The sequence below is a fragment of the Aythya marila genome (genome assembly GCF_965140915.1).
Source record: "Aythya marila genome assembly, chromosome: Z".
Lineage (NCBI taxonomy): Eukaryota > Metazoa > Chordata > Aves > Anseriformes > Anatidae > Aythya > Aythya marila.
The window spans coordinates 3,023,084-3,038,896 of record NC_139080.1 but is presented as its reverse complement, the minus strand read 5'-3'; the positions used below and the strand labels follow the sequence as shown (position 1 = coordinate 3,038,896).

Sequence of the window (15,813 nt, the reverse complement as noted above, 5' to 3'; positions counted from 1 at the left end):
GTTCGTTTGGCTGCGGTAGTGGCAAGAGGCCCCCGGCCACCTGCAGAACCACGCTGTGTCCGTCTGCGGGACACACAGCGTGTAGAAAGTGAGTTTAGGTTTCGTGCAGCCACATTTGAAGCTGTGGGTGGTGATGCGAGTAGGATTTCCTGAGGGGTGAGGGCATAGCTCTGAGTTACGTGATTTATGGTCAGAGTTTTGCATGCCGGTTGTACAGCAAAACCCATGCGACGACTGAAATCACAACACTGCACTGTAAGGTAGGATGCTGTAGGCAAACTGAACATGAGACTCCTTTGTGAGCATCCAAACCCATCGCTTTCCTGCCCTTCCCTTCACCTATTACCATGCCCTCCAAAACCTTTAATTAAACTATACAGGCACACAGGCCCGGTCCATTATCACTGCTTGAAGTTGCACTAAAGGCTCAGATGAGTCCCCTGAGGTTCATTTTAACTCCAGCCAGCCGTGCTAGGAGCCACCAAACTGCGCTTTGCTGCTGTGAAAGCCTCTTCTGTTTCCAAGCGCTTCCTAGAAACGATCTGGCAATTACTCTATGGTGGGAAGTCACAGTCTTCATCCTGTTCTGTTCTGGGTGCTGTCAGTTCTGTGCCAGGTACGAGTGAGAATGCTCTTTGTGCTTTGAAGTGACTACTGGAGCGCAGGTTGCTTCGCAGGCACAGCTCCTTGCCAGGTAGAAACTTTCCTCCATGTTCATCATAGTGAAGAACCTGAGCCCTGGCCAGGTTTGAGGGCAGTTCCAGCACAGTCACCTGTTAGGGGTGGAAAACACAGATATTGCAAGTAGGAGGCAAATAAAAAGGAAAAATAAAAAAGGTGAGGAAGTGCTTTGCCTAATTTAAACTTCTGTTACAGCAGGTACTTCAGAACTACTCAAAGCCACACGAGGCAGTATAGTTACTCCCCTGCTCTCTCTCTCCAATCCCTTCTCTGCCTGTTAGCTGCCCTCTTCCACGCTCATTACCTGGAGACCTGATTTCCAGCTGCCATCCCACTTTGCATCACTGTTTCTCAGCTGGCAGGTAAAACTGTCCCAGTTTTGCCTCAGGTGAAGGATTCTTGCTGCACAGAACTACTACTGCACGCATCAAATCGATTTTGAAATGCTCCCTGGGCTATAAGGCATGTGTTGAGACCTCAGCCTTTCTGAGAGGACAGGAGGAAGGGGGAAATCAGTTTTTACCCATCTTCAGAGTTGCTGCTTGTAGTCTTTAGTGCCAGCTTGTATTTTCATAAGACCTGGTGTTTTCAGGCAAAACAGATGAAGAGGAAACTGTGTGCAAGCAGTGCTTCAGACCAGCTCAGTGCTCCAACCCAACACATCAGCAATAAATAAATCTTCCGCTGCTTTTATACTGCTGGCCAACACACCTTCAGCAATCAGCAGCCAAAGCATCACAGATCAAAGTGCAGCACAGCACAACTCAACCTCTGGTTATCCACGTTTTATCTGTTCCATGTAAGTACTCTCCAGTTAACATGAAAGAAGACATATGTATGAAAATATATGATCCAGACTATACATACCCTAGTCAGCTATGAATTAAACAAAGATTACTCTAAGGAATACTTTGTAACGCACCTACCTGCTCTAGAACCTAGCATGATCCTGTTCTGCCTCTGGCCAGTTGTCCTGGCTCATTGGCTTTGCTACATCAGACCGAAATACAACTTCATAGCAGAGCTGGTATGAGCAAGCACCATGGTGGTAACAAAAAAGCAGAGTATTTCATGGAAGAACAGTAACTTTGGTACCTGGAGCAGTCTGAGTTCTGAGGTGTTTCCACTGTACATGGATATGAAGTGAATTATGAAAGAGAGTGCTTAACTTAGAAATTCAAAATTTATTTACAGGTTTTCACTAAAAAAAGGAAACAACATAAACTCTCCTCCTGCATATAGTCTGCTCTGCAAAACACTGGAATTGGAGATAATTAAATTCATTTACACATTTTACAGATTTATCTTTGTACACAACAATGTACGCTTTAGCCATCAAGACATCAGAAGAAGAGATGACAACCTAGCTGTTTTAAAATAATGAAACTGACAGGTTTCTGTCAGCCTTCCCCACTTTAAAAAATAGCTAAAAACAATTTAAGACACTTTAGCATAGTTGAACAGAAAAGTCATAAAGTTTAACTTTTCTAAAAAGGTATCTGAGGATCAGTAATCTTAAATCCAGCCTTGCTATTTAACACAGGACCTGACCCAGCAGCCATAACTGAGGCAAGATCCTTACCAAAGGCATTAACAATATTCTCTGTGAAAGAACTGCAAGATGATACCCATAGTTTCAGTGAGTTGTTAAATGAACAAAGGCAGATGGAGAGGGGGAGAAGCAGCAGCAGCAACTGACGAGTCTGCAAATTTGACTTTTTTTTTTTTTTTAACAATTGCATTTGAAAGGAAACATTATTCTCCCATGTTACAGAAGAAACTCAGAATATGAACAGCTCCCCACTTCCACCATATTAGTCACCACACAGGATTAACACATTTAGGAAAAAAAAATGACAATGCTTGACAGAACAGCAACAAATGCTAAACACTACTACCACCTGCTAAATAAACACAGAGTTGCTCCGGTTTACATACAAATTTTTTGATTTTGCATAGCAGACACACCTATTTTCATCTACTTCACACCAAATGTTACTGATTTGAAAAGGCTATCGAACCAAGAAAAAAATCCTGGTCTCAATCAAATGAGGAACACTCTGCTTCCAGTTTGAATCAAACTAGAAATTTACCCATCTGGTTTTATCTCCCTCGCTATCACACGACTTTAGTAATTTTTAACATGTTTGGAGTGTAATCCGTATTCCCTTAAATAATACTGTGGTAGTAACTGAAATAAAAATTACGGTATTTTTTTTTCAATTTAGGAATAAGTTGGGAAGTATACTGAAGGAAATTCATCCCTGAGTAACAAGACATTTAAAAACCGCATCCTATTGATACGCATTGCAACATGTTACGATGCATACTCTAACAGTCAACGTGATTAACAAGCAGCAACAGAAAGTGTCACAGTCCAGTATATTTGCAGCATTGTTGCATTGATCCCATTATCTCATTTAATGAAACTGAAAGTGAACATTAGGAAATAGGATAAATAGAAACAGTCTTTATTATTTTAAGTTGAATGTCAAACTGACAGCTAAACCGTGCTGGATCCCAGAAAACTCAGAGCAATGATGGCTAGCAACTTGCTTCTTTGGATGTCCAAAAGATTTTGTGACAGGTTTCTTCAACCAAACAATAGGAGGAGCACGATGGTAACGGAGTTCACTGCTATTAATGGCACTGCAGAGAAAAAACAAGAGTAATTGGAGACTACCTTCTCAGAAGCAGAAGTTTAAAAAAAAAAAAAAACACCTGATTTTCCTATGCAGAATCAAGATTAGTGGAAGGAATTGGGATCAAGGCCTAAGGTACTAAAAATTAGTAGGAAGCAACAGTACTAATATTGATCACCTCTTAACTCTGACCCAAACATCCCTTTCTCCAAATGGAAACGTCTGTTTCTGTCCCTGGTTTTACTACAATTTAGAAGAAACACACCAGTTTCTACTTCATGGTGAGCAAGACAAGTAAGATTTGTTACTTGTTTGTCTTCACTTATAAGATGAATTTTGGTATGCTTTATAGTGAAAAACTACTGGTAGCTGACAAATGAAGAGCATTTCCCTCCCCCATCCTTTCAAGCATGGGCTTACCTTTAAGAATCCCAGTAATTACATTTCCCTCACCTGGTTCTTCACATAAAACTGCACTGAGCCAATATGAACCCGTTCCAAACCAAGCTTCCCCCCAGCTCCCAAAATCCCAGAAAAAGGTAAGATGCAACAGCGGCACCACAAGCCAGAGTCAGATGTCCAAATCTGCCCTGCCTGGAAATCCCTTCCTATAGGGAATCCATGCACCAAGGATGGAAGGAACCCAAAAGAAGGACAGACTGCATGACAAGCAGCTGTTTGGTAAAAGAAAGCGACATGCCAGAATTATTTCATTAAAGCACAGAAACAAAACTTCACAGACAAGTTTAAACAAACGATCATCGTCATCTTACCTCTCATAACGGTTCGTACAGATCGAATGAGGTTCATGATCTGTGCTTTAATTCCTGGTTCCTCTCCAAATCCTCCAATCCCTTGATCACTCGCCCAGCCAACTGTGTCACATAAAAACAGGCAGCCATGTTAACAAAAAAAAAACACAAAGACATTCAACAAACGCTATCAGCAATATTAACAAGTGATCTATCCCGGGTATGGTTGAGTTTATCACTAACATTAGAAAGACAAAGTACAAACCAATTAGCTTCATTTCAGGTTCTATTGCTTGAAACAACATACCACAAACTGTTAAACATCTTAATGAACTCAACAGTAACCAATGTTTCTGCAAAGGAAACCCTTACCTTTTTAATACCCTGTTATTCCCAGCATGCCAGAGAACCAAATGAGTTTATTTGGACTTTAGAAAAGCATCTGCCAAAATAATGTAAAAAAATTGCCTGCATCTGCTCACAGGCCTTTCCCAGAAGATAAAAGCACAAATAATTGCTGGGTACGAAGCGACGCCTCAGAAACAAGCTACGCGATGGAAACAGAACAAATTCCAAACTGGGATGATGATTTTCTGAACTGCTATAGAAATGACACAGGAACTTTTTGGGTGGCAGCTCAGCGACCAAGACAGCGTTAACAAACATTGCAATGGGAAGGAGCATTTAGAGACGTGTTATCTGTGGCTGGCCTGCCTGCCAAAGAGCAGCACAGCTGTGTGCCACTGGAAACTGCTTGAAATGGCTTTGCTCGGTGTGTAGTGATGTTTAAAGGCAAACACTGTCAGGATGTCACTAAGAAAATGTCAGAAGCTTTAAAATGGCTTTCTATAAATTGTGCAGACTGCCTGCAGGACCATTTTGCATTCTCTGCGTGCAGAAAGCCAGAAAGCAAGCAGTAAAGTACTCTTCATACTTTGGTATGAAATGCTGCCACACCAACAAAGTGGAAAGCACAAAAGCCTCAGGAAAATACAAAAACAGAAGGGTGTGAGAAGCCAAGACTGTGGGGATACGAGGAAAACATGGCCCTGTCCCCCCCCAGCAGCTATGGGACCACGTATTTTTTGTTCCACTGCTCACAGCCCTTACACATTTGGGGATGAGCAGGGCAGAGACAGGACGGACCGACCCTGTGTGGAGCTGCAAGGCACAACCTGTGAGTTTCTTTCCTCCAGAGACAGCTTTGGAGCAATTTCCTTGCTTTTCACCCCTTTTGCCTTTCCTTTCCTTGCTCTGGGTGGCAGGTTAATCCATCCCAGGTCATCTCCTGGGACACTGCACATCTTCCTGGCAGTCTGGGGTTCTTCTGTGCTTTGTGGTTGGTTCCTGTGGGTTGTTTTATTTTTGCTTTGGGGTGTTATGTTATTTTATTTTATTTTAAAGGCCGGCGATGCCCAGCCTTGAGCGCAGCAGAGCGTGACTCCGCAGAGCTCCCTTCCACCGAGCGCTGCGAGCCAGAAACACCACCACATGCACACACAGAGGAGAAGGTGAGTTAAAAACACACAAAAAAAAAGGAGAATAAAAAGGGACACAAAGCTGCTGACAGCAGCCCGGCGGCCATCTTCGGGGGCCGAGGGAGGGCGGGGGACGGGGCGCGGGGGTGTCGGCGGCGGCTCACCGTTGCGGAGGAAGCGCTCCTCATGCAGCACGGCGATGGCGTTGACCACCAGCAGCCCGGCCTGCAGCAGCGAGTACAGCGTGAACGCCATGGCCCCGCCGCGGGGACGGAGGGAGGGAAGGGAAGGGAAAGGAAAGGGAGGGAAGGGAAGGGGCCGGCGGCCGAGCGGGACGTGGCGGGGCGGGGAGGGGCGGGACGGGACGGGACGGGACGGCCCCGCTGGGGCGGGCACAAAATGGCGGCCGCGCCCCGCCGTTGCCATGGAGGCTGCTGGAGGGATGGGGGCGGGAATGGCGCCGCGCTGCTGCCTGAGGGAGTGATGGAGTTGGGGTTGGGACAGCACTGCAAGATCATCTGGTCCGATCTTGCCTCTGCCACTAATATCACCACTGAACCGTGTCCCCAAGCACCACGTCCAACCTTTCCTTGAACATCCCCAGGGACGGTGACCCCACCACCTCCCTGTACCTATCCACACTTTCTGACAGAAATGTCTCCTCATTTCTAACCTAAACCTCCCCTGGCACAACTTGAGGCCATTCTCTCTGGTCCTATCACTGGTTACCTGTGAGAAGAGGCTTACCCCAGCTCCCCACACCTTCCCTTCAGGCAGTGGTAGAGATGAGTACGGTCTCCCCTGAGCCTCCTCCAGATCAAACAACCCCAGTACCACAGAATCATCTAGGTTGATCACCAAGATCACCAAGTCCAACCTCTGACTTAACACTGATTTAAACTTAGTGCCTACACCTAATGGTGTAGGATCGCTTAAAAATTTAAAACACTTAATGTGTAGAATTGTTACAGTGGTATTTTCTATTTAATTTCACTGACAATGTCTGCTTCCCCCCTTTTAGTTTCTTTGTTTGTTTGTTTGTTTCTCTCCCTGTGCTTTTCCAATACATGTCAATGCAAGGTTTTGTATTCAGCTCGGATCCAAGTTGTTGGTTACCCAAAGTGGCCGCAGAAGCCAGGATTGATAACAGGACCCAAAATAAAGCAGGTGTATTTTATACCATGTGGGTCAGGGCCTTGGGGTATGTCTGCAGGCAAAGTACAAAAGAATAAGTGGAACTCCGGGTGCATAAATGCACACTTTTTACTTTTAGCTTCTAGTCTGATTGGCTGGTGGGGCAGCCTGCATAATCATTATAATATTCTCTCTCCATAATCATGCACTATGCAAGCCCCTTCACTCTGGATGCCTGATGGCTTTTATGCCTCAGTCAGGTCCACTTGATGACGAGCATCAAGCAAGACGAGGCTGCAGCAGGCAAGCATCAGGACCATCAGATCAAGAGACAATCAGATGACGTGTGAGATAGCCACAAAGAAACACACACCCCAGCCTTCCTTCCTAAAATGCCACACAAAATGTGGTTTTCCGCATCTAAATATTCATGGCTACTAGTTTACATTACTTTTTAACTGGTGGAACTGGAAGCGAGAGAGCACCCAATGATCACAGGCACAGCAGGATTTGTTACTAACTTACTCCTGAAAATTACCAGCATTACATAAGGGAGATAGAACAGAGAATGACAATCAAGCACATTTCACAGAGTTTTGTCATCTGGTCAAATATATTTTTCATTTCAGACCCAAAAAGGAATGTAGAGGAAAGTGCACAAAGTCTCTTGCACTTTCAGTGAAATCAGTATTATGTAAACAAACGCTGAAGTGTTCTGTTGAGCAAAAGTTCAAAATGTTTCCAAATTTTGACTCTGGTTCTGTAAACACTTAAGTGTATGCTTGTCTTCATATGTATCAGCAGGTAGTGTGAATATCCAGGATGATGGCATACGTAAACACTGGATTACAAGCCCAGGAGTTCCAGCATGCCTGCTTTATTTCTCGTCTAGGTTTTTAAATTTGGTATACCTGTAAGCCTTACAAAACCTATCAGTTTAGCATTTTAAAAATGAGCCATTTTTAGATAGCCAAAGGCCCGCAAAGTTTGCTAAAAGCTTTTTTAATAATTCAAATTATATTTTCCCATGTGTCTCTAAATAACAGAAAAGGCTGATCTTGATTTACCAAACCCTACACACCCACAGAAAGTCAATATTGGGCCGAAAAGATTTCATCCTAAAGGTCATTACTATTTTTTGAGAAGCTGTGGGTGCTGGAATATAATGGTCTCACAAATGGAACTTCCTTTTGTTCTCAGACAGAGCTTAGAGCTTTGTGGCAGTAATTCTATAATGAAATACAGATTAATATGAGGGGTCACTAGCAGGCATGTCTAATAACCACCATCATCAAGTAGCACTTCCTGGGCTTACAGTATCCAGCCTATACATAAATGCTAACCTCAGTGAACAGCTAATGTTTAGAATTACGGTACTGAAAAAAATGAGGTTTTTAAAATAAGTATACAAGTTACGGCTAAGTATTTTTACCCATAATTAAGATGTATTCCCGAAGAGCAGCTGCTATAAAGCTTACATAAACTTGACATGATTTTCCCCTTTCTAAAATCCATCACGGCAACTTAACAACCACATGAGTCTTATCTCTGAATCATCACGCTATGTGGTTGAAGGGAAAACCAGACAAAGTTGCTTGCATTAAAGAAAGCGCTTTTTTTTTTTTTTTTTCCTCATTAAGGTGTTATGTTTCATTGCAGTAAATTCCTCCGGTGTCACCTGCAGAGTGCAGTCAATCACCATAAAGGAGAGTTTTAAACCACCTTACAGATGCCAAAGGATTACAGTTTAGGCAAGTATTATGAACACCTCGCTTTTTTCATTCTTTTACATTTTCCCTCCTCAGTTTATTGTTCGGTATCATCAAACAGAGCATAGCTCCTTGGGCCCAACCATCCTCATCACCTCCACAGTTAGTGAGACTGAAGCTTCTGTATGCAGGTTTTTGGGATTAGGTTAGTTTATTCCTGGTGAGCACATACCAGGTCAAAGGAGGTCCTCTCACAACTTAAATGCCTAAATCCTTTGCCTCACATGACACCATTTTCTGTTTAACTTCAGAAATAGTTTTGACCATTTCCTCCTCTAGATTATTACATATACAGACATAGACATATCACAGAGTCGCAGAATGGTTTGGATTGGAAGGGACCTTGAAGATCACTCAGTTACAACCCCCTCCCATGGGCAGGGACACCTTCCACTAGATCAGGTTGCTCAAAGCCCCTCCAACATATCAGTAAAGATATTCCTGAGTGACACTGGAAATGATGGAAATTGGCACAAGCAATCTGAAGCTGAAAGTGAAGAAAGGTATTTAGTGGGTGGCAACCCTTTTCACCTGCTTTGACCTCTGCAATTGCCAGTGGAAAGACCCTGACCAGAAGCACAGCGTGAGCCTCTGATGGTTGGTGTTTTGTACCAAGTGGTTTCCAATGAATGTATGTGCCTGGACTAGCCTTGCCCATGGGCCTCGTATTACCCCATGGTTTGAAGATGAGCAAACTCTACGTGTTCATTCGCTGAGCCCAGAAGGATCCCTGCTATGCTGTGGTTGCCTCTTGTTGGAGAGCAGATGTTGAATTGAGGAGCTGGGTCCTCACACCCACCTACTACGTGCCCAGTGAGTAGCTCCATGCATTGAAAAATTCTGTATGTGTGAAAACATTTTGCTTCTGTGGTTCTATAAATAAATCCCTTTGCTGTTTTGCAGTTAAACTATAGCCTTTGTCATCTGTTAGTCATCACACCTACTGTACTACTAAACTGCTGCAAAGGTTAATGATGCCTCCTACAGATGTAACACATCTCTTGTAAGCACAAACTCAATACTCAGATGATTTAATGTATAGTTGTTTGTTTTACCCACCAAGGCTGGCAAGGCAGTGAGACTTTGCACAGTGTTTTGTTCTTACCCTTCAGCAGCGGCACAGAGAGAAGTTCATTGTCTTGCCCATTGCTTGAAATGTGCTGTGCAGTGTCATCTCTGCCCTTCTTTGCTTATTTGGAAAGTGAATAGCAGTCCACTTCAAACACAAGACTGCCAGTTTTCCTAACAGCTAAAGTTTGGGAGGATGTAACACAGCTTCATGTACAAAAAAGACTGCCTGAAGATTGAAGAACAAAGGAAGAATAAATACAAAATTCACAACTTGCACATAAATTTATTGGTGCCATTTCCTAAGCTTATTGTGCTTGGCTCCTTAACCATAATAATCTTTAAATGCCATTTGTTGTCTACTGCATACACACACGTTGTGTTGTATTATTAGTATCAGCATAATCATCTCAGACACTATTTCCATTGCATTCATGCTGGAATCCACCAGGCCAGATCCAAGGCTCTGTGTCTCTCAGTGCCATATAGATTTTTCATAGATGACATGCCCAGGGGTTTTCCAGCCCAGACATCAGCTGGAACACCGTGGCTATCACAGCCTGACACGGGGAGCTGCGGCGTAGGGCAGCAAGACAACAAATGGACTTTGCTAGAGAATTGGAAGTCTTTGCTTAGATCTGCCTTGCCGGTTACAGGCAGGAGGATTTGCAGGCGTTGAGGCAGCGGCGGGTTTTAAGGAGGGATTTACAGGAGGATGAGGAAACTGCTTCATGAATTTTGACAAGGTGGGGGTGGATTTTGTCTGTGTGCTGTGAGCGGCATGGAGAAAGTGCTGGAGTATTAATGAGAGAGGCAAAGAGGAGGGGTGCCTACGGGCTGTGGGAAGGCAGGAGCAGCTCGCTAAATGCAGGTATGGGAAGAGGGGGACCAAAATGGCACAGACTGGAAGCTGCAAGCCTGGAAGAGGAGGAACTCCATGTAGCCCTCCTGCTCATATATTTTGCAGAGCTCAGGTCTTTCGTTTGAAAACATGAGTCCTAGGAGCATTACTTCCACTGAGGTTAGCTAAAGACATTACCACAGGCGTTGATGCCAATCGCCCTGCCAACCTGTTGGCAACACTTTGTGCCTCGATGGTCCTGCAGATGCTCCCAGTGGTCTGATGGGTGAGCACAGAGGAGGAGAGAATCATGCGAGACCCCTTTTGGAGGAATACCCATTGGCCAAAGGGCTTTTCTCCTGCTTCCTCTGGCTTTCCATCCATTTGTATGGAAAACATGCTGGAGCCAGGCCAAGGAAGTCATTAAGAAAAATGGAAATTTATATACCCTACACTCTTGTGGCGTTCCTAGCAGCAAAGGGCATGAAGTGGGAGTACGCTGCCTGGTGCCAGGGAACACACCTATCCCTCTCCATGCCAGATCTCAGGCTAATCTGTCCCTTACAACTGCCACCCGAAGGGGGAGAATAACCAAGCTCGTTCCTTAGCAAGCAAATGTCACGCTGGAGGCAGAGGTCATTGGTGTTTCAGCTCTCAGTTTAAAAATTAATAGACGGTATCTTCCTTCAGACTGTAAAGGTGGGCAGATAAAAAAATTCACGGACCTGGTGACTTGCCGATTGCAATCTGTCCAATAACATCGGCGCAGCCACAGAGTCACACAGCTTAGTGGGAAACCAAGTGCAAAAGGTTAAGTCTCAGCATAATGTGTGTGAGATTTGTGTGTGAGTCAGAAGGACTGGGAAATCTTTGTAAAAATTACCAGAAATACCCCCTGCATTTTTTTCTCATGAGTCATTCCACAGAAGGAGATAATATGGAGAGATGTTTGTCCAACTCAACAGTAAATTTTTAACACACCACACCACAGAGATAAAATACATGTATCTACACTTGTTCTCCACTTCCAGAAAAAAATCCCCGTTTCCTCCTTTTTCTAATACTGGTGTGGTACTGGTGAGTTCACAGTCCAAAGCTATGGTGTTGGAAGGGAAGTGGGGCACATCCGTCCATCACACACCCCTAAACTCTTCGTGCACTTTTCTCTCCAGAAGAAAGCTGCTGACGAGAGAAGCTGGGGGCCGTCACTGCTCTGGTGGTGAATCCGGGGGTGTTATCGAGACAGAGAAGGAGAAGAACGGTAACTCAAAAATGGAAATTGTCTCTTCAGGGTTGGCACACTCTGTGGACACAGTGTGCCTCTCAGAAATGTAACTTACACACACCGGGCCGGTCAAATCCACTGTTGAAATCTTATCAGAGATGTTCGTTACTGCAGTATTTTCCAGGACCACTGTAGGTGCACCGAGATCTTTGGAGGAATAATGTGAGGTGCAGTGCCTGGTGCAACAGAAATGGAACGAAACACATCATTAGGTGTTAGATAAGCATGCAGAGCCATTTGTATCTGAAGCCAATCCACTTAATGAAAGGATATAGCTAACAGCAGTACAGAACTGATAGCTGGGGTGGTGGTGATAGAGCTGATTTAATTAATTGTGGAGGCGTCCTTTTACGCTGCCTCTTATATTTTCGTCCTTTAACATGAAAAGGGGCTTATCCTCTTTTCCGTTTGGCTAGCTGCATTCAAACTAAAGCTGAACAAAATTTTTGTTTGAAGGGATTTCTCAAAATGTATTGCATATTTCCTCATTACAGAAATAAACATCTCAAGGAATGCCTCTTATCTTGTGACTTCTGGTTGTTCTTCAAAAACAAAAATTTTGTAAGTAGTGAGAAATTAGGGGCTTGGGTCTGTTAATTTTCCTCCGCAAATTTTCAATATACATAGGTAAAATCTGGGGAGAGGCCAAAGATACAAAACAGATGGTTTGGTTCAGATACAAAACAAAACCAAATGTTATTTCCATAAAATGGTATTACCCAAACAAGCTCCCCAGATGTTCTCCAGCCACAATTAATGCACTCTGCTGCGTGGGCTGATGGAGAAAAAGCTTGTGGAACCGAGGACCCCAAAAAGCACTGGGTTTTGTCCCGCTCTTTCCATGGGCTCCTCTGATCATACTCAGCTCCTGCAGGAATTCCTCACTGCACACATTTCCTTGGTGACCTTGGGTCCTCCCCTGCTGCCACTCACCTCAGGAGAACTTTCACTGCTACGCTGATCACAACCAACAGTAACAGGCTGCCACTGAGAGACACCATGATAACATCGTAAGGAATTGGTGACGAACCTTGAAAAGCAGATGGAAACCACAGGTGAGTTTTGCCAACAAGCAGCTTTAGGAAATGCAACCCTTTGCAAAAGGACCCCAGGTTGTCACAGGTTGCACACAGCTCCTTCTGCTGCAAACCACGGGTGGAGAGGGGTGACTGACCAGATATGCATTAGGAAGATGTTTCTGCCAAGTAGATTAATTAACTTATGGGTCTTTATCTACATTTCAGGTGTTATCTACCTATTTGCAGTAAAGTCATCGCAGGATCCCATGTCGTACTGCCTCTCTCGCCAGCACTCTCCACATCCACTTCCACCCTTTTCAGTCTCAATTTCCATCCTTTTTGGCTCTTGGGTTTATTTCAAAACTTAATGGGCTGAAATCTGGCTCGGATTTCCCATTCTACACCCACTTTTGAGTTCCCCACTCCTCTCTTCTGGGGCAACAGCTCCTTTTATTTCCATTGTTCTTCCCTCTCAAAAACCCCAACAGAACAGATCTATGGCTAATTCCTTCCTTCCTTTTGAGCTCATTCACAAAGCCGTATCTGTTAAATCCTGTACATTTGATAACATTGCTAACACTTGATAACATTGCTGTTACCTGGGGCCTCTCACTGCTGTTGCCACACAAATAAACACTGCAAAGCTGATTTTAAATGCTAATGAAAACAAACAGGAAAGTAAAGCACCTTGTTCCTTGGAAACAAAGGTGGTGTGAAAACCTTCTTCAGCATCATGGACCATACTGAAAAGGAAAGCCAAAAGACATTCAGATCACAGTTCAAAATAATATTTATTTTAGACCCATTTATGACCTCTGAATATTTCACCATCTCTAATGTGAATTATCTTTACAACTTCCTTTTGAGATAGCAATTTTATACTATTAGCATTTTGCAGATTGGGAATCAAAGCATGGAGGGGACAAATCGTAGAGACAGAATTTAATCTGATGCCAAAAAAAAAAGAATGTTTCTCTCAAGCTGCCTTGAGAGTTTCTCCCCAGCTGTCTTGAGTTTGACTGCGTGTTTGCCTACAGCATCTAATCTTGGCTTGGCCAAGGGCCGGGCATCACACTCTAGCCCAACCCCAGCTGGGACATTGCTTGTCTATACCCCTCAAATGAACAGCAACTAGACAGAAAGACAATGGAGGCTCGACATGCAATTTCTTGCTTTCTGGCAAACAATATTTATTTTATTTTATTTTATTTTATTTTATTTTATTTTATTTTATTTTATTTTATTTTATTTTATTTTATTTTATTTTATTTTATTTTATTTTATTTTATTTTATTTTATTTTATTATTTTAGTTTAGTTTATTTTTACCACAGTCAAATTGCCTGTTACCAACCCTTCATCCAAACCCTGAATTTCTCAGAACAGTGAGTGAATTTCTCTTCACAGCAAGCTTTAGGAGTCAGGGATATGTTATCAACTCTACTGTCAAGGTGGGATAACCTAGCCTAACAACTGGTCCTGTATGCATCAGAGAAACCTCTCTCAAGTCGGATTCAGGTGTCACCTTGTACTCATACTGCCACACTAACACACAGACATGTGCACACTATTTACACTTGCATGTGTGATGCACAAACTTCTGTTCATTATTTCACTCTATGCTAGCTCCTTTTCCAGAATAGAAATGAGGGACCACAGGCTGTGTCCTGATGACATCCAGGTAACAAACACATTAATAAATCGTCTGCCAGTATGTTCTCAGGTACCAGAAGAACCTGCATCTAAAGTCTTGTATGTTGCTCTTTCAATTCTACCTTCTTAAATAACTACTCTCAATAAACTTACATTAAAATATAATTGTGACAAATCTGTGTAGCCACAGGTTGCATAAAAATGTAGATGCCTGATGAAAATACAACCCTATAGAAAAAAAAAAAAAAATCCAAGCCAAATCCATGCTCACATTTATATGAGGAATGATACAACCTCTGAAATGATGCTTAGACTGAATTACTGCATACGACATGCATCAGAGGTATCTGCAACAACTCCTTCTTTTGTAAAGCTTGGACAGCAAAACCAAGCAGCATAATTCTGCAGCTAAATAAACTGCCCAGGCTTTGCCTCTTCTCAGTTCATGCATGTGTGCATGTCTGTGAACAAGCTGAGGAGCTGTTTTAGGATGCCAGGTGAAATTTCCCGTGGTGTGAGGAGAGCCAGGCTGAGTGTTACTGAAAATGGAAGATCACCTGCTTACTGTAGAGTCCTCCAGCCCCTGTGATACAATCTCTTTTTCTCACATCATTAATATGTCCTAGCAAGTACCTAACTCTTTCTCACCCTTCAGTTTGAAAAAGTTAAAAAAAGAAAAAAAAAAAAAAGAAAAAAAAAAATAAAGTGGCAATTTAAATCCAGAGCAGAAAGACAAAAAAGTTACAAATTTCTGGGTTACCTTGTGGTTGCTGGAGATCCTTGCATCAGCATCAGCCTGCTAAGACCTGGCATGAAGGTATAGCTGGTCTGAAGGGCTTCAGACTAGTTGCTCACTTTATTCGCCTCTGCCGATTGCTTTACTTTCTCCATGGTTTTTATTACGGCGAAATAATCTCTTCCTTTTGTGGGCAGTCAATAAAGTGTGGAGGTGGATCAAACAGAGCCTTTATTCGCCATCCTCTTGTTAAGCAATTCCTTCCCCTGCCTGCTTGCAGAGCGGGTGACACAGCTGGACTCCACCTAGAGGCCTGCCAGAGCTTCCTTCAGGCACCGGGCTCCTACATGCTGCACATGCACAACCTCCTGCAACAAAGCTGCCTCTGGAGCCTGCTCTGAAGCTCTGCAGCTGCCTCTCTGGCTTCAGGACTCACTGCAGCGATGTGCCACGTCCCAGGAACGGGGCCTTTGGGTCTCCTTCCGCAGGCTGGGTGGAGGGGGCAGGCAGCCTCGTGGTTTGGGGGTGCTTTGGGTGAGGGAACCCCACCAGCTGAGATGGCTCCTGGGCAGATACAGCACCCGGTCCTTGCCTTTTGGGTGTTCCACAGACCCACCAGGCTCTTCACACTAAAGGGAATAGTGTAGGAACTGAGCAGTTGTTGAGCTGTTAATCTGCACTGGCCAAGTTTAGGGCTGCAGAGGAGGGGCTGGGTGTGAAACATGCTTCATTTTGGAGTTACTTGCACCCTGGCTT

The 15,813-nt window shown here is 43.7% G+C and overlaps 1 protein-coding gene across 1 annotated transcript; it reads right to left on the bottom strand.

Moving 5' to 3' along the window:
- Positions 1–3,131: 3,131 nt before the first annotated feature.
- Positions 3,132–5,897, bottom strand: IER3IP1 (immediate early response 3 interacting protein 1). Its single transcript, XM_082782728.1, has 3 exons — positions 5,718–5,897; positions 4,097–4,198; positions 3,132–3,330 (listed from the first exon to the last, which is right to left on the bottom strand). Exons 1-3 carry the CDS (start codon positions 5,806–5,808, stop codon positions 3,275–3,277), a joined length of 249 nt encoding a protein of 82 aa, XP_082638854.1. The 5' UTR covers positions 5,809–5,897; the 3' UTR covers positions 3,132–3,274.
- Positions 5,898–15,813: the final 9,916 nt, after the last annotated feature.